The sequence below is a fragment of the Phyllostomus discolor genome, chromosome 3 (genome assembly GCF_004126475.2).
Source record: "Phyllostomus discolor isolate MPI-MPIP mPhyDis1 chromosome 3, mPhyDis1.pri.v3, whole genome shotgun sequence".
NCBI lineage: Eukaryota > Metazoa > Chordata > Mammalia > Chiroptera > Phyllostomidae > Phyllostomus > Phyllostomus discolor.
In genome coordinates, this window is record NC_040905.2 from 171,300,168 (window position 1) to 171,326,409 (window position 26,242).

At 41.6% G+C, this 26,242-nt stretch overlaps 1 protein-coding gene across 2 annotated transcripts in view; it reads right to left on the minus strand.

Moving 5' to 3' along the window:
- Positions 1 to 1,833: 1,833 nt before the first annotated feature.
- TRPM6 (transient receptor potential cation channel subfamily M member 6) overlaps positions 1,834 to 26,242 on the minus strand; it is a 168,946-nt gene continuing 144,537 nt past the window's right edge. For both annotated transcript variants that reach the window (XM_036021747.1, XM_036021748.1), the window contains 9 exons: positions 25,787 to 25,812; positions 22,385 to 22,435; positions 20,854 to 20,919; positions 18,750 to 19,036; positions 18,383 to 18,465; positions 17,226 to 17,431; positions 11,131 to 11,182; positions 6,152 to 6,258; positions 1,834 to 3,575 (listed from right to left, as the gene is read on the minus strand). In XM_036021747.1, coding sequence (XP_035877640.1) covers positions 3,442 to 3,575; positions 6,152 to 6,258; positions 11,131 to 11,182; positions 17,226 to 17,431; positions 18,383 to 18,465; positions 18,750 to 19,036; positions 20,854 to 20,919; positions 22,385 to 22,435; positions 25,787 to 25,812 — 1,012 coding nt within the window. In that variant the 3' untranslated portion in view covers positions 1,834 to 3,441. The remainder of the gene's footprint in view (positions 3,576 to 6,151; positions 6,259 to 11,130; positions 11,183 to 17,225; positions 17,432 to 18,382; positions 18,466 to 18,749; positions 19,037 to 20,853; positions 20,920 to 22,384; positions 22,436 to 25,786; positions 25,813 to 26,242) is intronic.

Consider the following 26,242-nt stretch of genomic DNA (forward strand, 5'->3'; position numbering starts at 1 on the left):
TGAAAACAAGGCAACTTAACTAATTATTTTTAGGAGGGAATTTCACAAAAAATATATTTTATCTGTATATCATGTTCTAAAAAAGAAAAGTCAAAATTAATAACTGTACTAAATAACAAACCAGTGTGGTTTTCAGAACCCCTTCTATTCTGTATATCCACCCGTGTGGCTGGAGATTTGAAATGCTATTTAAGTCTTATTTTCCTTCAGAAGCTAGCCTCTGTGGAATAAAATGCTGTTAAGGAAAAAAATCTTTTCTGTCATTTGACTTTAACTTATGATAAATTAGCTGCAACTAGTTTCTTAGAAAATTGCCCAAGAAATGACTACAGAAAATTAAATATGAAGACTTCAAAGAGGCAAACACACAGCCTTCAAATTCCGACCTCAGAGAGTAATCCGCCCCTTCTCATGCTTTGGAGAGATGTGAGTAAAGAAATTGTACGAGAGAATGGCAATTAACCATCTTTCAAATGACTTTTCTATCAATCTTCTTTTCAAAGGGTAATAAAGTGATGATTATTTCTAGGCAGTTTCTGGGAAGTTATCATCTCATTTCAACAGTCACCAGTAAGAGGGACTGTACTGTGGTATTATCGCCCTGATGATAAGGGCAGGAACTGGTTCAGAATTCAATAGACAAGGTATAGGTTGTTCAAAGCTATTTCCTGGAAAATTAAGAGAGAGAGATCAAAAGAACTGTGTGGGGTCTTAAGGAACTGGTGATCATTCCCTTCTAAATTAAAAATGCAAATCTGATTTATCACATAGTGAATAAGATTTGTCAGATGAAGATTTTATTATTTCAGCAAATGACAGTGAAAGCTTAGGCGCCGTGCTTTGTGCCGGACGCTGGTGACTGATGGGGAAAGACAAGCCATGGTGGGGGCAGCTATGTCATGACTTGAAGAATCTGGGTGATCAGTCTCATCTAAAGCAACAGCCACCAAAATAGGAAAAAAAAAGGAAAACTTGAATAAATGGTTTGGGAAAAAGTATTAGTCATCAAGTACTTTTTTTTACAAAACCCGAGAAAATAATTACAGGGCAAGACACACCCAAAATTGTATCTGATCTCATTCCCTAGAGCTGTCAGAGCTTTAAGATGCCGTGGGGCCGAAGTCACTCAGGAATGCACAGCCTGTGCACAGGATGCCTTCAGAAAACGCTCTGAGACCCAGCTGCTTCTCTGGTCCCCAGGTTCAGGTCCCATCTGAAATAAGGGGCTTTGTGCACATGCAAGGAGCTTACAGTCCATCTTTCTTCAGTGGTTCCGAAAAGCACTTCTTTTATCTTCTTACTTGCCCTAATTCTCTTACCCCAGTCTGAAATTACAGCCCACTGGCAGACAGGGTATGATACACATTCAGATTCAAAATTTGCCCAGAGGTCAAATTTTTTTAGCACTAACCAGAAAGTCAAACTTGGAAGAGAGAAGGAGGAGGAGGAAGAGGTGGTAGAGGAGAAAGAGGGGGAGGGGAGAAGGAAGTAGAGGAGGAGAAAGGGCAGGGGAAGAGGAAGAGGAAGGATAAGAAGGGAAGGAAGGAAGGAAGATATAAACCTTTGGGGGCAAAGAAGTGTTATGTTTATTGCATCCTCATCGCTCACATGATACAGATAAGGCAACTATCTGTTGAAAAAAACTGACCAAATAAATGAATGAATACACCGCCCTTTTATTGTCATGAGTCACTTCAAATCAAGATTATCACTTCAGTATTTGCATGCAAGCATTCCCACAGTGAGCTTTGACCAGGAGTTCATCTTTTTCAATGTTATTCTGGTGATTTTTCTCTAAAAAGGAAAGGAAGAAAAAATCACAGCATAGAAATCTGAAATCAAAATGTCTTTATTTTCAAGTTCCATTCCAGGTAACAAATAGTTGATCACTGAACTAACACCTTTACTTGGACCCTTGGACAGGCAAGCTGCCTCTGTCCACAGCTGAACACAGAACTGAACTCCGGACCAATAGATCCCTATTGATCTGCAGAGTAGGATACAGCAGTCAAGCCCTGAAAAGAGCATTCACATTTTATCCTCATTGCCAATCAAGAGATCACCCAATTTCCTACCTTCCGCCATCCCTAAAACCAAAATAAAAGGAGTATAAATTAGCCCTTGTGCAAATCACACAAGAATCAGATATGATCCTTGGCAAACTAAATCCTTGGCTTTACACCCCCTGTGCCTGGGCAACGTTTCCCCTGAAGTATAAGCTAGGAATGCAGAAGTGTTGATTTAAAAAGCAAACCAGCTAATGTAAGATGAGGTGTAAGATAAAGGTGGATTTCTTCAAACCAAGGATGTTTGTTGCTGATAGACTGGAACACTCTATGAAAAGGAAAAGGAGGTATTCCTGCTTGTGTGAAAAGTGCGAAGGTCAGGCAACCCTGACAGTGTGAAGGGAAATGACTGATCCCCAAAATGTAGTGTAAGGTACAGCTCCCAGGGACCCTTCCCTCTGGCCTCCAGAATGACTACAGGTTCTCAGGTTGTACTTAAGATAGTGCATTCATTAAGCCACTGGAACTCTGTACTGGAATGAAGCACCCACCTGCAAAGCAGGTCGCAATCAGAAACCCATCTTTCCCCAGTGGATCTGACAGAGAGTAAGTTAACCTATAAAATTATATACACAGCTTTAAAAAAGAGAATACCCCTGAGCTTAAGGGGAGGGAAAACAGTTCTTAATAATTTCTAGTTTTGCATATTCTTGTTTCCCTTTTTTTTAAAAAAAAAAAAAAGATGCAAGGGCATTGTTTTAGCTTTCCCTTTTCCTTTCTTTCACAGAAAAGTGAAATGCCCAAGTATCAGACGATTCACTGACAATACCTCCAACCCATTCAGATTTCACCAGAATACTAAATTTTCACTGGTTAGTTTGTGCAGGAGTGTGCTTCCATCTGTGAAAATACTCCCTTATTGCTGTTATTCAAAGCCCCGTGCTACTAGAAAGGAGAGAGGAGGATGTCAAGTGACTTCTTTATGTACATATATATATAAACAAATACACCATGTGGGTAAGGTGATGAACAGCAGTGGGGGTTAGAGTCAGCATACATAGTGAGAAAATAAATTAAATTCCTCTCCCTGATTCTCCAGTGCCAACATTTTGCTTCAAGGGATCTAAGAGACCAGCTGAAGCAATGAGGTATAAAGGAGCAGTATTCCCAGCTGACTCCTCCAAGTGTCTTCCTGTGGAACAGATGACCACACATACAAAGTGCCCTGCACCCAGACCAGCATCCAGGAGAACCCACTCTTCATATACAAAAGAGATCTTCAGGTGAGGGCAGGCATGATGCTCAGGAGGCATGTCCCAAGGAGGCTCACAGGTAAGGCCGTCCTGACACAGCTCTGATGTAATCCATGCTACATCAGCGTAGTTCGTTCCTGGAAGGGAGGGCAGGGACCGTCATCTTCTTACTTCTCCCCTTTTCACAATCGAGTGAAGTCTTCTGAAGGATTACCACCCCTTTCCCTTGCTGGAGGGCCATCGCCTGGTTCTGCTTTGATTTCGAGTCCAGGGGTGGAATTTATCCTTCCAGGGGAATAGTCATTCCTTTTTAAATCTGTAAGGAAGATAATTAAGATGGTTTATGTGGATCCTCAAAAACATAGTGCTCACACAGATAAACTGAAATTTAAGCTTTTCCAAGTCCTCAGAGAGCACACTGCTTCCTCAGGTCATCCCTACATGAAACTCAAACCCTCGACCCTGTCCAAACCACCTGCCCCATGCCCATGTGGGACTCTAACGCCCCAATGCTGATTTAGGCTTGTGCTCTCCTGGGCCAGGGAGGGAAGGTGTGCTTGCTTGAGCCAATACACAATGCCCTATAAGGGACAACCCGGCCAGAGTTAAGTGAGGCCAACCAGTGAATGGGACATTTCACGGGTGAATGATGGGCAGGGACACAGAGTTCAGCCCAGATGGTGATCTCAAGATCTGAGTAGTCAGCCTTCTGCAACAAAGCTGTACATGGGTTTGGCACTGCCTACGAAGGCTTCATCCAGTTATTGGATCCTATGCTTCCTAAAGCATCCTTCTTCTGTTTGAAAAGGAAAGTATCAAAAGAAAATATCAATAAGGGGAATCTTTGGGGAGAAATATATGGAGAAAAATGGGCTTAAATGCCTGGATACCATCTTGTGCTATATTAATTAAATCTGTTAACCTTAAACATATATTCTGTGTATTTTCAATGTTAAAATTACCTGCACATAAAAATAATTCAAATTATACTTTAGTAATAACAGACAGGTCCTGAACATGCCATAAATTACTTCAATCTTCACACCAACTTTATGAGACCAGTGCCATTATGCCAGGCTCTGGATGAGAAAACCAAGACTCAAGTCACAGCCCATTAAGAAAAACTGGGATGTGGGTTCAGACTATCTGGCTCTGGATCCCATGTTCTTACACACTATCTTAAACTGCCCCTCTTTAAAGATAGACAGACAGACAGATAGATAGATAGATAGATGAAACACTAACAAGCAAAAAAGAAAAACCACCCCTATTCCTGTTTTCCAGACTAAACTTTATTTTAGTCAAATAACCAATGACTAACTGAGGATGTTTCCTATTTCCACTTAAATGTGTTCATGTTTTGAAAGGAACCATGGATTAGGTCTAGAGATGGAGGAATTATTGAATTACTCATGTAAAACTCACCAGCACAGGATTAAAAGAAAAAAAAAAAAAGATCTCCAACTAAATCATACAGACAGCTAATGGGGCTCAAGGATGGACGCAGTGAGTTAGGTCTGAAGTCTTCCCTTCTCCCAGCCAATCAGATGTGGTCTCTGTGTCTCTGAGAACCAGAGGCTGCCCTGTCCAGGGTACGGTGAGGCAGACCTGGGAAGGGGCCAGTACCTGCAGACAACACGTGAAGGGACCAGATTCCAGCGTACAATCACGCGATGACTCAGATCTACATCGGCACCTGCCTCCAACAGAGCCCTTTCCTAGAGGTCCTGAGGCCCCTCAGTCCAGCCCCAGAGCCTCCCTGGGTTCCTCGTGACCAGAGAAGAGGCCAGAGGGTGGCTCAGCCAGTATGCTCTGGGCTGATCTCCATGCCCAGGTCTGCTGTGTGGCTTGTGAGAGCAAGTCCTGGGCAGTTAGAGGAAAGCAGTGACAACCTTCCCCTCTTTGCTGTTCCCACCTGACCTGCCCACTCCACGGACACACCCTGACCACCACCTCTGTCAGCCAGGCTATTACTTCTCCCTGGAACCAGGAACCTGATACAAACCCCAGTCCTTTGCTATGTCTTGCCCACAAGTGCTTTTCAACCTTCTACTTCTAACGCTAACAAGATCAGAAATTGCCCTTTCTATTGTAAATTTACACCCACCCCATCCCAAGTTAGAAAGGACGATGATGATTTCCAATTCAGGGTATGAACACTTAGAAGGCAGGAAGGGACAGTCTACTGAAAATATGTGAAATTCCATTCTAAGGATGAGTTTGGGATGATCTCAGAAAAACAGTGAGCAAGCTGAGACAGACATAAAGTGTCCCTTCTGAGATAAAAGGAAAGAATGAGACCGAGCTGAGACTGCCAATGTGGGGGGACGCAGACCTCCAGCTGAGTGCTTTCATGTTAGAAATATTTTCTGTGGTGACTATATTGGTTTCAGAAAAAGTGTGTCACATTATCAAATCAGACTTAAAACATATACATGTAAAGAGGCAGGTTTTTGCAGTAAAAAGCACTACTTTAATTGACAGCTGTGCTTCCTTCCGCACCCACCCTCCCAAGTATCCAACGAGTAATCATCAATAGACTAGACATACTGTGGGCGCCACACAGGACCTCAGGGTGGGGAGTGGCGCAGAGATCTGCCTCAGTCCACTGGGCCCCAATTAAGTCTGTAGAGCTTGTCCCTTGGACAGACTGTGACACGTATTGGGCCCAGTGTCGTTTTATCACATTTTGTCAGAAACTGAAGTAAATCCCTGTCCTTTTAATCCCTTTAGAGACTTGAAAAATTTGCAGGCAGAAAGTCAGGCCTCAACTGTGAATGAGATAAAAATGCGATTGAGATTTTCTACTCTATCCCAGGTTACAATGGATGTTGTTCTTTGAGAGATTTACTTAGAAAAAAAAAAAAAAAAACAGAACTGTTCGGGGCATACCCGGGAGTTTGAGCTTCCGGCAGCAGGCGTTGCAGCGGTGTTTTGCAATGAAGTTTCTAATTGCATCTTCCCCTAAATTGGCTGGTCCAAACACCATTCCTCTTGATCTAGAGGAAATATCAGAATATCAATGAGATCACAGCTAAGAAAAAGGAGCTCGACTAGGATTCTCTCAGATACCGAACAGTATCCCCTAGTAACCCAGCAAACTTGAAGTAGCCAACAAAGAACAGAGCACTTTGGGAGAGCAACAATGTTAGGTTTGCAAATTTAAAATTCAAATGCACTTCCATCTTTGTACCCAACTCCAAGACTCACTGTGAAACTCATTTCATTGCTAATCTGATAGAAGAGTGAAGTTTCTATGTACCACGCTAAACCAAAATACACTGAGACCCTTTTTAACGCACATGGGCTGAGAGAATGCCACTTGTTTCCAAGTGTTCTACTAGAATACAGGAAAAATAAGGGATAAAGTAAAATAAATTTGCTATTGAAACAGGCCTTCGAAAAGGACTCACATGCACTGTTTCAAACCCAAATACCTTTCTAAATATAACCGTGCTCCCGAAAACAAATGCCGGACAAAACCTTACATGAGCACTCCTGTCTGCTCTCTCTGCTCTGCACCCTGCAAACTGCTGCGTGCGGCTCTTTGTGGAAAGACGAGACTGCTGTGGCTCTGCGAAAGCGAACTACATATGCTAAATGTAGGTGACAGAGTCACAAGCAGATTCAGTATACATTTGGCACATTTCGAACACTCCATAATTATAACAGATCCTCAGCAGAGTCCAGGATCCAAGTTCATCCATTATCATATCGCGCTGAAACATCATTCTTCAGGTTGACACTCCACACACCACGGAACACAGCACACCAGAAACACTTCCAAAGAAATTTCGTGAAAGCTAATATTTTATTTTAATGACATGCAGAGTGGAAAAAGCACATTTTAAAATCTGAACTCAATTACCGCTCTTAAATACCACATCTCAAGAAAAAAAAATAAAAGCAAACTATCACAAAAGGAAACAATAAACTTTGCTTCTAAGGAATGTGGTTTTTCAAAAGGGACGTGGTGTAAAAATGGACTTTTTTCCATCTGAGTATTGAAACATTTATCTCAATTTCCCCTTCCTTTTGGCAGAATAACAGTAGCTGCTCTGAAGGTGTGCCAAGCTCAGAACGAGGGCTGATGTCAGTTTGATCTCAGACTGCCTCTTCGCTCTGAGGCGAGTAGGTGGAGGAAATCTCCTGGGAAGACCAAGTGAACAGACACCCAGGATTAATTTTCCTGGTCACTCAATCGCCCTTACAAAGCACAACTCTGGTGGTATTTACCAGGCTGCATAAGCTGCCTCTTGTTAACGATTCTTCTCTTTCTGGTTTAAAAAAAAAAAAAAAAAAAACTTCAAATAAGGTGAAACCAAATGTGGCACAAAAAGTAGAATCACTCTCTATTTAGTATCAGAGCTCGATGATTCTGGTAAAGTGAAAAATGATGGTGTTTTCTCAGTCATTAAAATGGAGAACTCCTTTATCGTCTCTCCAGGACCCTCTTGGAATATTTCACTCTTACTCATTCTGTACTTGCTCTTTCTTTCCTCCCAGTAAAACATGCAGCCCCCACTTAGAGATATAACACTGATACTCACACAAAAACTATAAGCTAAATCATTTCCTTCTATGAGCTTTGTGAAACTTAAGACAAAAGCATGAAAATTAGCATGAAATGTACCTATCAGGAGTTTGCTCCCTGTGCAGTGGGGGAGGGAAGGAGGGTAGTAGGAACTTTCATTCCCTACAGCACAGTTACAGCCTTGCAATCTCAGACAATGAGCTTTTAAAAATAAATAAATATGCCCTGGCGTGTGGCTCAATTGGTTGGAGTGTTGTCCTGTGCAAACTCCCCAGGGTTGCAGGTTCCATCCCCAGTAAGTGGGCATACAGGAGGCAACCAATTGATCTCTCTCTCTCTCTCTCTCTTTCAACCCCTTCCTTCCTCCCCTCCCTCCTTCTGTCTCTCTCACTTCCTCTCTCTGGGATCAATAAACATATCTTTGAGTGAGGATTAAAACAAAAAAATAAACACAACTTTTTCCTGGATTGTTCACAGCCCAGGAAAAGCAGGTGGCAGCTTGGTTCCACATGTGAGAAAACACTAATCAGTGCCACGTATACACAGATTTACTGAAGAATATCTCATCACTATCATCATTTCGGACTTGTCAGATGCCCCACACCATCAAGGCAGTAAGTGAAAAGATGCAATCCAGAACTACCAATAACCGTGGTAGCCTCCACGGAGGCTCCTGATCTGAGGAACCAAGTGAAGTGGCCAGAGAGTATCTGGTGAGGGCAAGGCCTGATGACTTCGTCTTCATGTGCAAAAGGTTGGGGACAGTTTGAAAAACAGCAGACATCAGAGACAATGTCAGAATTTGCTCCACAAAAACATCTTCCCTTTTGGTAGAGGATCAGCCCCTTTCATGGACCCCTCCTCCTGGCAGGCAATTTACCAGCTTCAGTTTTCTCATTCGTGAACTGGGATTGAAGATGCTAACCTCTGAAGTTGTTGTTAAGGGTAAAATACACAACATGTAAAAGCGCTTGCATAAACTGGTGCTTCTCAAACTCTAAGGTACAGCAAATCAGCTTAGGAGCTTGTGAAAATTCAGATTCAGATTCAGGAGATACAAGGAGGGCCTTGCGCTTCTGCATGTCTCGCAAACATCCAGATGATGCTATTATTGGTCCATGCTTTGTGCAGCAAAGGTTTATTAACACACAGGAAGCATCCGAAATGTGAGCCTCGTCAAACTGATTCGGTGTAATCTATGGCCATTGCAAGAATACAGTACTTCTAGTTATCCTCACCATGAAAACCAACTGCACCCAAAATTAGGTGACCTCGCAAAATGGGGCATGCTACAATGATGCCATCCTATCAGTTTCCAGAGTTTCTATCCTCAAGTCATAAAACATAAAGTCTGCCATAGGACAGAGGTTCCCAGCCCTGGCTGTCCATTAGAATCACATGAGCAACTTTATTTTTTTATTGTATGTTTTTTCTATTCCCATTTATCCTCCTTACACCTCCTCCCCACTGCCCCCACCCCCCAATCACCACACTGTTGTCCATGTCCATGAGTCCTTCTTTCTTTTTGACATGAACAATTTTAAACAATATAGACATCAGGGCCCTAGTCTCAGAGATTCTGATTTGATACCAGTGCTAAGCAGCTTTTTTCTTTTAAATTTTCCTAGGTGACCTTAATAGAAATTGAGACCCACTGGCCTATAGAATGCAATTAAATACTCAACTGTCAAGTGGGATAATATAATCTTAGATTCTAAAAGATGGATATATTCAGGTCATATTAAATGGCATATGCAAAAGTCAAAAATTTAATAAATGACACAGTATACATAAACTTGTTTCATTACATATGCAAAATTTTTCACTGCAAAATTATAAAGAAAGTACTTATAGTACCAGGTTCCTACTACAAAATCTTGGGCACTCAGAGCTACTGAAGAAATAATATTCTTAGCTAAAAACACTTTTAGTTTTGCTAAAGTGAAAAATAGCCAAGTCTTTATCTGTACCCTAATAGTCACAATGTGAAATGCATGGTCAAATTCCACGGGAACTGGAGGCACAGGAGCAGTATGGTTCACCTTCACCCTCCTGGCTCTCACCTAGCACACAGAAAGAGCTGAGACTTTCAGATTGGTGTCTTTGCATTGAAGCCTATAGATGAGACCATATTTAGATCACATCATTCCATAAAAGAACAGAGCATTCGAGCAGTAAATATTTACAGTACGAGTCCTGTGAGAGGAATAAAAATTTTCAGATTTTATTGCATAAGGATTTCCACTTATGTGATTTTATAAATATATTTTACAGCTCAGAGCTGAGTACAGACACTGAGAACAACTAAGAAATAAAAACATTGTAGGCTAGCAGTTCTCAAGTGTGGTCAGCAGCAGCATCAGCATCCTCTGGGAATTTGTTACAGTTTTTGGTCCCGCCTCAAACCCACTGAATCAGAAAATGGGGCGGGGAGGCCGGAGGCAGCAATCTGTGTTTTAACAAGCTCTTCTGGTGCTGATGATGAAAGTTCATGTTTGAGAACCACTGTCGCCTGCCATGCTGATCAGTCCTTAATCAACACCATCACTTCTTTCTTTCTACTCCACCTTTCACGGAAGAATACAGCCTCAGGCCCTTATTGCCAAGGCTTCCCAAAAGTCTGTTTATGGGACAAAATGCCATGGGAATTCAAAGGACAGGCAGATGACTCAACCCTCCATATAATTTAAACTTCAGTCTTTAATTAAAAGACAGTCCGATGCTCCATGCTTAAGCCCCATTGTTTTGGCCTCTCACGGAATTGCCATTACCGAGTAGTGCATGTTTCACCCTCAGCTTCATTTTATAGGCATGCGATGGGAGACACTGGCCACAATAACATGCAACAATTCCTCTGGGCAGACAAGAAACTGTGCTTCTCCTGGGACATTAATTGTTTGCATGTTAAAGCCTATAGAGGCTACACTAACCCATATTTCTCTTTTGTCTGGGTCAGAGAAAACTCAGAGTCAAATTTTCAACAAAGTTCTGGCTATTGCATGGTCTTTACAATTCCCACTCATGTTCACTAACTTAACTCCAGATTGAATCGCATCCTATTTCCATATTTTGATTTTGCCCTCATTTCCTAATCTATGCTTTCTTTAAAATCTTATTGTATTGTAAATCTCATTTTATTTTATTGTATTGTAGTTGGATATATATATATATATAAATATATAACATAGATACAGATATAGATATAGAGACAAAAGTTGCCTCAAACCCCTCCTAGGATCTAGGCAAGAAATATAAATGTTTAAGAATTATTTTTAAGAAACCACATACAACGTGTTAAGTGCAATTTTCCACAAGATAACATCATAAATTAACTTACTGTTTGTCTTCAGGTTTTATAACAGATGGATCTGTCAAATTTTCTCCAACACCTCCAAAGAAGAAAGAAAATTCATTTTGCAAACGGGAATTTTACTTTCTCAGATTTCAAGAAAATAATAATCAAATTTTACTGTCTTTCTTTAAACCTATTATCTACCCTGCAAGAAATCACACATCACAAGAATTAGCAGCACTATAAAAGTTCTCTGGGCGCGTTCGACAGCGTTAGCTGGTGCATCTCCCACAACCTCCTCTCCTGCTGTGACAAGCTTTTAGGCCCCAAGTGAATGGTTTAGCTGTGTGCTCACAACAGTTGCTGATAGTGGCATCCGTCACTCATTTACTGCCCATATGTACTAGACATTCTAATTTTATTTTCCCCAATTCTTAGCAATCATAAAAAAGTATTAGCCTTCTCATATCTGCACTTTACCAATGAGTAGGTTGATATTCAAGGAGGTTAAGCAGTTTGTCAGAGGCTACACAGACCAGAGTGGGACAACAGAATTCAAGCTGAGCCAAAGTTTGCGTCCCTCCCACCGGTGCATGGTCCCCTTCCATGGAGTCCATCCACGCTCAGCAGGGGCAAGGGGCAGGGTGGTTCTGTGAGCACAGCCTCCTCTGTTGCATCAAAGACACACATCAAGTGCTCTGTGTGTGTACATATATATACATAATTTAAAAGCAGTGGGACACAAATTCCCCCTGATTCTTGATTGGGGTGCTGGTTACACTTGTGTTCAGTTGCTAAATTCCTTTGGGATGTAGACACAACGCTGTGTGCACATTCCTGAACACGGTATGTTAGTCTTCAATAAAATTTACCTTGCAAAAAATGATACCAGTGCATAAAAGGATAAATTAAAGCTAACATTTATCAAAGCTGGGATCAACGCCAAAAGGGAATCTCTGTTATAAAATGCAAGTGGCGAGGAGACCAACCTCCAACAGGGCAACAGTTCACAGGCCGGCTGACTGCACCAGGGAAGGCACAGCCCACCGGTTCCTGGAATCATCCCTTAATCAGCACTGGTTCACTTTGCTTGGAAGAAACCAACTTTGTGGAAAAATTATTTTAAAACTTTAGAAAACACTTAGTATTATGTAGTTGTATTTGATTAAAAAAGAATTTGTTTTCTAATCACTTTTTTTTAAAAAGGCTTTTACTGTGGTCTATATATTTTACTATATGCTAAACCTTTCACAAGAAAACATAATCCTTAAAGTCTGTAGACCTTTCCCCTAAAAAACTGACTTCCTGAAGAAAATGACCCGCGTACACAGGGGTTTTCAGCCTAGTTTGTGCAATGACCCTCTTTGTTGGTCTGCTGAAGCTAGGGGACCCCCTTCTCAGAATACTGTTTTAAATGCATAATTTAAATACACAGATTACAAAGGTAACCAATGATACTGAAGTACCATTGCTAAAACATTTTTTAATTGTTGTATTACAATATTTGGCTCCTTTATCAATACGTTAAAGTAACAGAACCTAGCCCAAGTCTAGTAACTGTCACACCATCCAATAATGAATATGCACAGTATTTTGAGATATCTGCCAACACGTGTGCTGTGTTAATATCTGTAAATGCCCACAGTCATGGGTTCTGCTAATACCACTGTGGTTTGTGGTCTCCATTATAAGTGAGAGACAATGAATTTCAGCTATAGGTTAGTGAAAATGAAGGTGTGATTTGTTTTCATCAGAGTCCACAGACCCTCTGCATGCTATACAGGGATGCTTCAGAGCCCCTGCACAGAATCTCTTTGTATACTGATTGTGATCAGGGAAAGGGAAAGTTAGGCTGAAGCACACAGGCTTAAGTGCAAATGTGTAAAATGTGCTTTGCTTGTCATTTATCCTTTTTAAACAAAAAGTCATAGGATGAGGCTCTTTATACTTTTCTTACTACAGATATAAGAAGGAACAGCCTAGAGAGACCCTGCTTTTTGAACTATGTAGTAAATAAACAGGAAGAAAACAGACTGATATCCCATGTATCATCAGCAGAGAGATTAAAGGCTACAAAATCCTTTACCCGTTAAAGCTCAGACCTAACTTTAAGTCTGAAAATTCCAGAGCTGATGAAAGCCTTGGGCTGAGAAAACTATAAGTTTAAGATGGGAATACTCACAATGCCTAAAGAGGTCATATTGATTGGGAGAAAGGAAGCTTCATAAGGGAAAAATAGTCTATCAAAAATCACATCAGCTCCTGTTTACTTTAAATCTTGTTGCTTGTTACACAGGCAGAAAGGCAAAGGACCTGGGTCCCACTCACATCCCCCTCACTTTCTACTGGTGTGACCTGGCCACCATCCTTAATCTCTCTGAATCTCAGTTTGTCATCTGAAAGTGTGAAGAATAATGAGCCTTATTTTACAGGGTTACCGAGAGGATTAAATGAACTATGGTATACAAACTGCTTAGAAAAGTGCCTGACCCGGAAGGTGCTAAAAAATGTCAGCTGCTATTTTTATTATCTTTATTCTATAAAGACCTCTCGTAAAGTAAAGCTCAATTTCTTTTTACCCCTGTCATGTTCTGATTATCTCATTTCCCTAAGGTGCTATGTTTTTAATGACTATGTTTTGCTATAAGAATGAGGGTTTGATGTCCACAAAACTGTACCCCTAAACCAAGTCAGACAGTTCAAGGCTTAACTATTAAACACATTTTGGGGGACCCTGCAAGGGCAGAAAGGGCTCTGCAATGTGTGAGCAATGGAGAGCAGCCCAGAGAGCCGGTCGGGCACAGCCGCTGCTCCGCCGACTGCCCCGCCTCTCCCCACTACCCAGGAAAGGCAACTTTTAACATCGGTGCTCATCCTACCCACGTCGTCTCCTAGCTATTTGAAAACATGAGAGAAAATAAGACATTTTCACATTTAAAAATCACAATATCTCTTCAGGTACTATGCAGCAAGCCTTTATGAGAAACGCAGAAGCCCACATTCTGATCCCGACCACCTTGGTACACACCAGTGAGTCTCTGCATCCGTGGAAAGAAGTCACTGCCTTCTTTGCAGCAGCAGAATTTCAGAATGGTGATGTTGATGCTAATGTTGACTTATTCTGGAAACTGCTCTGTTGAATTTTAAAAAATCTAATATTTCCAAAAGTTCTTTGGAAAATATAATGAGCTTTAAAAACAAAAACTCTGAACCACTGCAATTTGAAATGCAATTGTTTTTAACTCCCACTGCAGGGGAAATAAAAGTTGGATTTCAAGCATAATAACATAATTCAGGCCCTCACATGTAGGACGTTTAATGGGAAGAGAATAGAAAACTATAGTATAGTTGTAGGACTGGAAATTGATCAAGCCTTTCCTTACAATGCAGCGTCCTGGTATGGGGTGGCAGCCCTGGGTTAATGACTGGCAGCCCCTTGGGAGGAAGTAGAGAGGAGAAGAAAGCATTAAACTGCCAGCGCATCCTCATTCCCGCTTTCCCTCAAAGCAATGGGAAACCACGAGAGCTGGGCTTCTCTCTACAGAAACTGGAGCCCAGGTCTCGGCAGCTCTACCGGGACCACAGAGCTGAGAACAGGCTGCTCACAACTGAAGATCAACTTCCCTTTTAAAGAGCCACACAGAGCTTAATGCTAACAACAATGACATTTACTAAGGGCTACTATGTGTCAGAAACTCGTCTCATTTCAACCCCTTAACAACCCTATGAATCAAGGGCATATTATTTTCCTCAATCATACATGAAGGAAGAGGGACCAGGTGAGTCACCCTCAGGTCACGCAGCTGATTCGTGGGAAAGCCAGGAGTCAGGTGTTAGCACTGCAACAGCTCCAGAGTTCTTCCTCCAAAGGGCTGCTCTCAGGCCTCCCAGCCTCCATCCCCCACTGCCCAGATGAGGCACATCATCTCTCCAAAGGCTGGACAAACTAATCAACAAAACTGAACCCAAAATCATTAAGATATTTTAAGAAAACATTATGTGCTTCCCATTTTTCCTTCTCAACCTGGTTTGGATTAAAGATGATAATGTGTAAGCCTTTAGCCAAGTGTCTAGAACAAAATAAAAGTTAGCTAGCAGTACTAGTAATATAACTGCTTATAGTTTCTATTATAGGATTTGTGTTCTTCCATAAATTCAGGCCTAACCAACTGGCCAAATCTCTCCAATAGTATCTCAGTTTCTTCACACTCAATCTATGAGGTCCGTTCTTCCCTTCTTTGAAGGTCAGTGTTTTGACATAGTTTATTTGGAGTGGCTTATTTCTGCAATTCACATAATTGCTCAGTAAAAGAATAAAGTTAATTCCCTTTTTCCCTTCAGACTACCAATGCAGCATTTGTTCTGTTTAATGTCACGTTGGATTACTAAGAGGCATAAGAATCCCCCAAACATAAACATCATTAAACAAAAACCTATTCAAGTGGAATACAAAACACACTGAAGAGTCATCATTAATTCCTTAAAGTTTTTCTTTGGTTGTTTTCTTTTTTTTGATTCTGCTTTTTGCTTTTTAAACAACCCCACCCAAAACTCAAAGCACAGACACTCAAGTACAGATGAAAACAATCAGCCTCTCCCCAACATGAGCTACAAAAGCAGATGCCTTGGGCATCAGCGTGCCGGGTTCACATGGATCGTGTACTTGCTGGTTTAAAACATGAATCATCCTGACTGTTTTAACTCTATTTATATTGCTCCCTACAATATTGCATTTGAGGGTTAAATATATAACCTGTGAACAGCACAGATCTGAAAGGACAGAAGGAATTAGGTGTAGTTTAACATGTATGTACACATCCTTGAGCACGTGGCACAAATTTTAATCAAAACCGCTTTGCAGTCTTACTAGACATTGCTCACAATGCCCCAGATTGCCTATCTCAACTGTCCCTGCTCTTCTGAGCCTGGCTTTCAGCACGTAATCCCAGGACTGGACAGGTAGGAAAGTCAGAGAAAACAAGAAAAAGGCTCAATCTGTTTAAATGAACCATAGCATGGTTATGTCCTATGGGAATGAAACTCATGAAGCAATCAGAAATAGTACAGTGAAAAGGAAAGACTAGATGGTCAAACCAGCTTAAGCCTGCATCCTGGCTCCCCCATTAAGTAGCTGTGCAACCTTGGGCAAGTTATTTAAACTTTCTGGGCCTAAATTCCCCATAATACCTACCTTGAGGTGCTGTTTCTGGGATTAAATGAGATAACTTCTATGAAAGTTCCTGGGCTAAATCCCTTATTTAAAACCAAAGCCCCAGTCACTGAGCCCAGGGACTAAACTTTGACCTTAATACATATTTCGTTCTGTCCCTGCAAGGAAAGCCTGCGAGAGATACTCTGTTTCGTGCCGCAGGATTATAAATCACGTGTGAGGTGTTGATAGTGGGGAGATGCGCTGATCAAAGGCTTCCATTAAATAAGAGCGCACTGCGTCTTCTCAGACTGAGTTTGTACTTTCATGAACTGTCATATAAAGGCACACAGCGAAGGAGCCAGCTAAACTATTAACTGCTGGAGCGATGAGCTCAAAATCATGAAACAGGCTGAGAAATTAAGCTTTCCTGTGTGTATAAATGCACACCTAAGTGTTATTGTGAACATAAGCCCAAGGTGAAGCCCAAAACTGGAAAATCTGGTGTAAAAGTCAATCTCTGTTTAGATCAGTTTTAGATGTCTTTACATTTTAGGCAACTAATCATCTGCCTATATTTTTCCCTTGATCTACCTGGGAAACAACACAGTAGGTGCTCACGATCATTATTCTGTACAATGTCTGAAGTAAATGGCCCCACCTCCCTTCAACACTACAGAACAACTCCACACATTCCCCATCCTGCTTCTCACAAGATCTCCTGGGATACCTGTCTGGCTATTCCCACTTAGGACAGTTTCACAAACAATAAATAAATTCAGAAACCAAATATCATTTTTTAGTTTTCAAATAAAAAAAAAAAAGAAATGCCACTGAATGTCTCCACTGGAAGACCTTAACCATGGCTTTGAGTAAAAAAAGAGCTGAGGTCAAACGCAGGTGACCACAACGTGGAGAAAGCAATCTCTGGTCAGTGTTTTCCTGCACTTTGCCTCCTGCTTATTGTATCAAGTCCTAGGCTAGCAATTACCTTGCAAATCTAAAACCAGCAGCTCTCCCCGGGTATACTCATAGGTCCAATGAGAGAAAGCCAACATCATCTCCTCCAAGGTGTTGCTGGGGGCAATTTCGTCGCCATTGTTGTTGTTGTACTTCCGGAATTCCCCCGTCATATAATTCTCAATGGTGAACCACTGGTTGGCAGAGTGGCAGTAGATTAAGAAAACTTCCAGGAACCTATGGGGAGGAAAAAGAGGCCATGATTCCTCACAAGGCAGCAGGGGTGGGGCTTACATTACCAAACAGCAGCAGGGGAGAGTATCCAACTCTGGTCTGATGCAGCCTCAGTGCACATGCCCTTGCCTTTCTATGGAATGCCAAGATTGGTGGGGGGAGTGGGGGAGGGGTTAGGAGCTGTGTTCCCATGCTTAGCCACCTCCCTTCTCTTTGAGGGAACTTTCCAACTCCTTTATGAGTACCAAACTCAACTTTTCTTGCCATGCGCTATAACATTCCTTACAAGTGAAACAATAAAACTTTAGTGTAAGTCCTCAGCACTCAATCTGTCTTGCTAAATGAATGCAAGTGTATTCAGACACTCAAGTGAACATAATAAGAGTTCATTCTTGCCCTGGCCAGGTGGCTCAGTTACTTAGCACATCACCCTATATACCAAAAGGTCACGGGTTCAATCCCTGGTCAGGGCATGCATGGGAGGCAACTGATGTTTCTCTCTTACATCAGTGTTTTTCTCTCCCCCTTCCTATTTCTCTAAAATCAATGTGTATCCTTGAGTGAGGATAAAAAAAAAGAGTTCATTCTTTAAAAGTTCCTGACTTCTATAAGATATTAGAGGAAGAAACTATGCCTAAAATAGAAATGTTTTTCTGCCATAATGTTCCTAGACATTGGTGGCTACACCCCGGATCTGCCCTTTTCACAGAGAGAGGTCAGTCACGGTCCCTGCAGGAACTTCTCTCTCCCACTCTCATTAGTTCAGTGGTTTATGTATCCCCAGGATACCTAGTTCTCTTTTTACTGGTCTCCAGAACGTGGAAAGAAGAACCCAAAAATAAAGTTTTGGGAACTACCCCATGGACCTCGTATTTCTCATGGCTAAGAGGGCTGAGAAGAATTGATGGAAATTTCTACTTAACACGAAGGGCCAGGGTGCCAATATTTCCTCACCTTGGTGCATAGGGTATGGTTTGTGGCTTCACTTGGTTGAAGGTATAGATTAGTTTTTGAGCAGCTCTTTGTTGTTGAATTTCCTAGAAAATAAGGAGCATTGATAAAAATATTGCTTTACTGTCACATTCCTCCCAATTAATGATCACAGAATTACTTGAGGCCTCCCAAGTGTGGTCCTATTCAACTCCCACCACTCCCCACACTCCAAAAGCTCTACAAAACAAAAATAACAAAATACCACCACTTCAAAAAAAAAAAAAAAAGAATAGGCTATCCTTTGTGTTGAAGAGAATAGCCTTCGGTCAAGGCATAGCCAGATCTCCTTGTTTGACCAGTCCATCTGGGCTCTGGGTCTCTGACGTACCCTGAGGCAAAGGTGAAGCACAGTACTCTCCTGGAAGATGTTGTACCATGTCTGAACAACCTCGGGAAGAAAAGACTTCACGATGAAAACCTGCCCGGGCTGGAGAACACCGTCCTCAGACCAGGTGCTGATGACTCGCATGGCCTTGCGGAGGCCGCCGTCCATCTCTTCTCGGGACAGCACCTGGATTATTGCTGCTCTCCCGCGCTGGGACCAAGAAGACATGCTCTTATCGAGATTCAAAGGGGAACTCTCCTCCAGCCTGTAGACAGATACTTCTTCTCCCACTGCAAGGAGAAGTATGGGCGAGGGGCTCAGTGAGATCCCATGTCTGAGACAGGAAGGACTTCCTAAACAGCAAGTCAAAATCAGTCCAGTTTCCCAAGTGGTCAGAGGAGAATTCAAATCACACCTACACAGGAACTAGTAGAAAATAAAGACATGGATCCAGCCATGTTTTTATGTTGTTTATATTGTCCAATAAAGAGGGAGAGGGGGAGAAAAGACAAAGCATCAAGAATTAAGTTGTTTTTTTTTTTTACTGTAGACTACAGCTGGACAAAAATGAAATCAAAGCAGTAAGGATATGGAAACAAAATCAAAGTAGTTCAAGATAAATACTTCTAAAGAGAGAGTTTAACCCCATGTTTTTCATTCTTATCCTACTTATGAGCATTAATGGACATTTTTTTCTAATTGCCCCTGCCATGACATTTTTATACCAAAGAAACACAGTATATCCATTTATGGGCTCTGTGTATATATGTGTGTATATATGTGCTTTATGCATAAAAAGAAAAAAGGGTATTTTGCACCCTTGGGGGTGATATCACCCCATTGTGGATATACATTTAATCCAGTTGAGTTAGACAGAATCAAGGTCATATCCCAGAGACTCCCCCTCCTTTCTTTGTGCTTTAAAACAAGTTATTTAAATCTTTACCAGTAAAATGAAAGTGAAAGTAACACAAACCTTTTGGGATTGTCAAGATTAACTATGTTAACCTGTCTGATGTGAACTAAAACTTCAGATACAAACTCAATCCCACTTAAAGTATTTTAGACACAAAATGCTTTGCCTGCTATACAGTTTCCACTTTGAGGCTGTGGAACAGCTAACAGTTCTTATGCAGTCTAGATCCCACCTCGTTACGTGTTTAATCCTTCATGACAGAAGTAACATTCTATACATAATTTCTGCCTTGACTATGTTTCATTTTCTCCTTTCACCTCTGCTTCAAATGGCTGTACTAGTTTACCAAGAAAGGAATCTATTTGCTCACTCTTACACTGAACTACTTACTAAAAAACATGTCTAGTAAACGCTTAGTAACATATTTTCAAGTATTTATTCTTGGTGCCAAGATAAATGCCACTGAATATCTCTGGAGTTCTAAATACCTACAGGATTTACAACAGAGTTACTGAGTTGCAAAACCAACCACAGAGCCAAGTGCAAGGAGAAGGCATCTGGGTCACCAATCAGAAGCCCCCGATCTGTCCCATGTGCTGAGTGTAAGCATAATCAAGGCCTAGGGCAGTGTGGGGACCCTTGCTGTATTGTCGATTAGCTGGACAGAGAAACTCTGGTAGCCCTGGCTAATGCGAGCTTGTTTGTCTTTACTGCCCCAGCCTTTAAAAATAACATTTGCTCTCTGAGCTAAGAGCAATTAGTCTACACGAAATAAAACAAATAAAAAACAATACACAAAGTGCTTCTCTTCAGATGCCCATTAGCTTTTGCTGTATTGACATTTATCGCTTTCTTCTGTGTTTGCACATGGTTGGTCGGTTGGTCCTTTTCTTTCCTACTCACTCCCAGTGAATCAGTGAGTAAATCAGTGAATGCCAGGTGCAACGTTGTTGCTTTTTTCCCAACTGCTGCCATTATTGGTCCCATCCCCATAAGATTAGATTTTGACCCTGGAAGCTAGCTGGGCAGTTAACAGGAGTTTCTGTTTTAGGAAACTAATCTCACTAAACTGCACCCATCATGAAACAAAATTTTCAACTACAGTGATGCAAAGTGGTTTCCCCTTTGATTTACTGACACATTGTGCCTCTGCCCTGGGCACAGCCTCCTGAAGGTAGACATGGCACTCACCAAACATCTGGATTGGCGTAAATGGTATGGTCTGAGAAAGCCTCATTAAGTTGTTCCTTTCAATGGCTGCAAACAAAAACAGAGTCACTGTTTTAAGTAGGCATCAGTGGGCTGGATCCACAGCAAGCCTCCCCACATCAATATATACATATAATACTAAAATATTTCATTTCAAAGACACCTACTTTTTACCTTTATCAAAAATATTATCTATGATGCAGTACTTAAACTATGCCTTAAGCAGGATATCCCCATTTTAGGAACAGATTATACGAGATTATATGTTATGGTCTGAGGTAGGGCCATCACTTCCACTTTCCTGAAGAACAAATCACACACTTGTTCACACATATACGGAACTTTCTTTTAAATGGTGTTTTCATCTGTGGTCTTCCTGCCCTGGTTTTTCTTTTCCAGAAGAAAGCTAAGGCACAGTGGACTGTGGGGACATCTACTGTTGACTTTGCACAGTTCACCTTCTTTTCCCAGAGAGAGCTGAGGACCAGTTCTAATTATAAGCAAGTGATCTGCATTTTCCTGTTAAGAGCCATATCCTCAGAGGTCAGAATCAATACGAGTTATGGTATTCCTCACCAGAGACTTTCTTAAGTTGACAGCTCGAGTCAGAGTAATGGATTACAGCTGAGCTAAAAGACCCAGCTGAGAGCCTGGAACCTGGAGTCTGGGGTCCACTAAAACACTATTTTACTGCAGTGGACAATTCAGGATACAGGAGTCTAGTACTGGACCCCAAATGTAAGTCCTTGATATAATAATAATGGCAATTATCCCACCACTTAACTCTTACTCGTGTGCCGAGCTGTAGATTGTGGGGAAAAAAGCTTGCCCGTGTATTATCTCAACCGAGGCTGCAAGCAATGACGCCCAAAAGACCATCCAATGGCACGAGTCCCATTGGCTGTCAACATTGCTTTGCGTTTCAGTGTTTCCCTCTTAATTGTCAACTAACCCCCTGGCAGGCTCTTCCTCGGGAAGGGCAAGAACGCTGATTCCACTTTGAAAGAAAGACAACTGAAGCACAGTGAAGCTATGGTGCTTAAGAGAGTCCAGGCTCTTGACACCTTGATTGGTGACACCCTTGTAAGGTGTCTGCTGAACTTACTCTGGGGGATCGGCATTCGTCCAATATTCCATTCCCGGAGGGGCCAGGGAGGGTACAAAACCCTCCCTTAAAGAAGTTCTCTCAGGCCGGTCTCTTCCCTAATCCAAAATTTGGAGCTCTCTGTCTTCGGGCTGTCTTTGAGCTCATGAGGAATTTGCCAGTCTCAAGGCCACCTCTCCTCTTCACTATATGAGCTCACTAAAACATTTTTTAAAAATTCTTTTAAATCTTGTTCTCTGAAGTCAATGGCAAGGTAAGAAAGCTAAATGTTCTTCTCATTAAAGCTAACAACAACTTTTTAAGTTGGAAGCCATATCGATACGATAAATTCATCACCATTTCTGCTTACAAATGCAGAATCACAGACGTTTAGCTCTGTTGACACGTCGATGTGTACATGCATCCTACCTGAATAATGATGGTGAGGCTCTGGAGGGCTTTTTAAGGATGCTGAGATTTCTGAAATTATAGAGAAGATTGGCATTTTAATTACTTGGCTGGAGATAAATACATGCTTCTGAATATATTGCCTTCACAGTTATTATTGAACAGGTTAATCAGAATGGCTTCTCAGTATTCGAAAAAGATTGCCTAATATTCTTTAACCACATTATTGTGCATGGTATCCTGACAGCTTCCAATCATCAATGCAATATCTCCAAACATATTTATATAGGGAATTGAAGAAAGACAGGTAATATTAGCCTCAAAGATCTATTTCCTCTGAACCAATTATGCCTCTGGGTTGCAGAAGGCACTCGGCTGCCCATCACACTTCATGACATCCCAGAAGCACAATTCTCTGAGCTCCCTACCAAGATGCTGTACCCATATAAAGACATTATTAATATCGAGTTATTAGCAGACCACTTCACTGACCTGAAATGACAACAAAGTGATGGAAACACATTCAGAGGTATATACCAGAAACAAAGGAGCCGGTGGAGAACGTGCCTCCGAGGGGTTTGTTGGGTTACAGAGGGCTGTGCGCTGGGATTGCCTCCCGAGAGTGTAGCCGGCTCTCCACCATGTGCTCAAGTCCTCAATTACAAGGCTCCAGAGAAACCCTTTGCAACAGTTTTGCCATTTCATAAAGTCAAAATTAAAGTGGAGAACTTCAGTCTCGTGGTGATAACTGCTTTATACCTAGTAGAGTAAGCAGTATAATGAGCCCAATTTCATAGATCTCTCTGGCTTCTTGCTGCTGGATAAGAAAAGGAACAAAAATCCCTTCCTTTGGGGGTGCTTGGTAAAAAGTAGGATCAGCAGAAAAGACTCTTCCCTTCAGAGTTCATTTAATAATAATAATAAAAGTATCCCACTCCCACTCAAGGTAATGCTTGGCATGACAGATGTGAATAAGATGTGTCTCCCACCCTAGAGAAAAGCAAATATGAAATAGCGGGAGACAAAGGCATGCAAACTACAACCACGATACAGTTTGCTAAGTTGTAATACAGAGGTGGGTACAGAAGCTTATGGAATCTTCATAGACAAATAGTGTGAAATACTTTAAAGAGTACGGGCATCTAAGTCAGACAGAGCTGAGCCTCAATCCTGACTTTACCGCTTAAGGAGCTAGGAGGTCTCGTTTGCGCTGATTCGGTACATATTTATTGAATACCTACTATGTACCAGATACTGGTCTCTGCTCAAGAGAAATAACAGTAATGAACACAGATAAAGTCTCTGGTTACATTCTAGTAAAGGGAGATAGAAAATAAATAAAAAGTAAATATATAAAGTATACAGTGTACTACGTATATATATCAAGTTAAGAGGGTTAAGGAAGTGTGTGGGACAGGGAGGTTGCTAGTTTGTATAGGGCAGTTAGGCAAGCCTTCCTTGAAAAGGTAAAATTTGAGCATAAACCTAAAGGAAGAGAGGGGGAGACTCACAGGGATAAATGGAGAGCATTCCTGGTAGAGGTAACAGCAAGTGCAAACACCCTGAGGCAGGACCTATTGCTGTGTTAAGGAGAAGAGTGTGGCCAGAGTGGATGGTGCTGAGAGGAAGAGAGGTTGGAGAGGTACAGGAAGAGGGGCAGATCAATAGGCCCTTGTATACTCTTTGGACTTTGCTTCTACAGAGTGAGATGAAACATCATTTGAACAAAAGACTGACTTGACTTGACTTGCAGTTAGAAGCACTATTCTGGCTGTCTCTGGAAATAAATGGATGGCAACAGTTTAGAGGCCGTCTTGTAATCCAGGCAAGGGATGAAGAGTGGTGTGTGGGGGCAGCAAAGAGATCGGATTCCTGGTATATTTTGAAGGACTTACTGATGGGCTAGACGGGGACACTTGAGAAAACGGGAGATGAGTGTGATTACAAGACTTTGGCCTCAGCAACTGGATGAATGGAGTTGCCAGTTCCTCAGATGCAGGAGAAGCAAGGTGCAGCATTTTGTCTGAGGTGCCTTCTAGACACCATGCAGAGGTATTTTTAGTGGGTAGTCATATTCTGCATGGCAGAAATATTGGATGAAAGGGTCCATGAACATGAGCCTGGAAGTGTGGACTGGGGCCAGGCTTTCAAGATCAGTGAGAAAGGCTGAGCCATTTGCAGCCTACCCTGTAGGTTAAGGGAAACCATAGAAGGTTCCCATATAAGTGATGATTTATCCTTCAGAAAGATATTCAGGAATGTGAGAAAATGTAAAGGGGGAGAAAATAACTTCAATGCTAACACAACATCAAGGGCAAAGAAAGTATGCACTTTTTATTTAGGAGGCTTTCAGGCAGGAGCAGTGGGGTGTGTGGCAAAACAGACAGCTGCTAAAGGTCAGGGCAGAGGAAACAGCATCATCGGGCAAAGTGGACGGCTGGAGCACTGGAGTGGGAGGCGCTGGGAATGACTACGGTGCCCAGCGTGGGTGAAGGAAGAGGAGGCTATTAGAGAGACCAAGGGTCAGTCAACAGAGAAACAGAAGAACAACCAGGGAAGAAGATTCTCACAGAAGCTTACAAAATGGATCAGATGGTCAACATCAAAAACCACCAGTTGGATGAAGACTAAAAAGAGGTCATGTGACTTTGGGGGTTCGAGTTGGAGTTTTAGTAGGATGGTGAGGACAGACACCATGGCCTGACGAGCAGATGTTAATACTGTTTCAACTAGTTTGGAGGTCAGGTGCAAGAGTGGCAGTTTAAAAGCTAGGTAAAATGAGAAAAAAGATGATTTTCTTCTTTTGTATTAAAAATGTCTTAAATTTGTAAGTAGAGGAGGAGGAATTGACTGCAAAGAGGGTACTGAAAACCCAATAAGCAGAGTGAAACAAGACCACAGAAAAGAGAGGTACCGGATCGATCAGCATCAAAGCATGAAGAGTGTGGAAACGAGCTCCTAGGGTGTGGTGAAGTTTAACATTCACTACTGAGAGCAGCTGTACTGGGGAGTTGTCTCGCATGGCTGAGCCCTACGGAGCCATATGGGTCGGAATCCTACTGAAAACGCACAGGAAGAGGTACCCACATGTGATCTTATGAGTGGCTCTTAATGAGCAATATGTAAAAACGTTACAGTAGGAGAGAGGTCGGACCGTCTAAATGAGCTCAGTGGTTATACTCTCACTCACAGAGAAAACTAGAAAACTGCAGTCAGAAACAGGTATAATTCAAAAGATTTTAAACCAGACATCAGCCCTGACTTATCTGCCAAAAGACATTCAACTTTCTGCTTTTCTACCGAACTGTCTACTTTGCATAATAGATAAAAGTCATAGAGAATTTCAAGAACTACAAAAATCTCAACAGAACAGTAAACCTATTAATAAGACAAAAAATAAAATGTTTAAATATAAAGACTTACTGCCAACTCCACTTGAACTTCTCAACCTGTTGAAAAATTAAAGTCATTTAGATAATGTTTTACATTTCTCAGTGATCAAAGAAGGAAAAGTATGTGAAACAGTGACAATACAGAGTCTATACATAGATGTATGTATGCATGTATACATTTTGTTGAAATAAAATACCAGTTACCTTTGACCCCTATCTTTATCAATGGAGAAAGGGTTTATAATTATTTTCATAGAAAAAAATGAGCAGCCAATGTGCACGTAATTCATTTACTAGGTATGCCCTAAGCTAACTGAAAAGCAGTTGTTGGTTTTTGGTTTTAATTAGCTATGTGACCACACAACATATATAAGATTTAACTGTGCTTGTATTGTTCTGGATCAATTGAACCAAAGGGTTCCTGAACTGTGCAAAGCAGATGCCTACAAATGAGTCTGTGAATGTCTCCAGACAAGCTTACAAATCA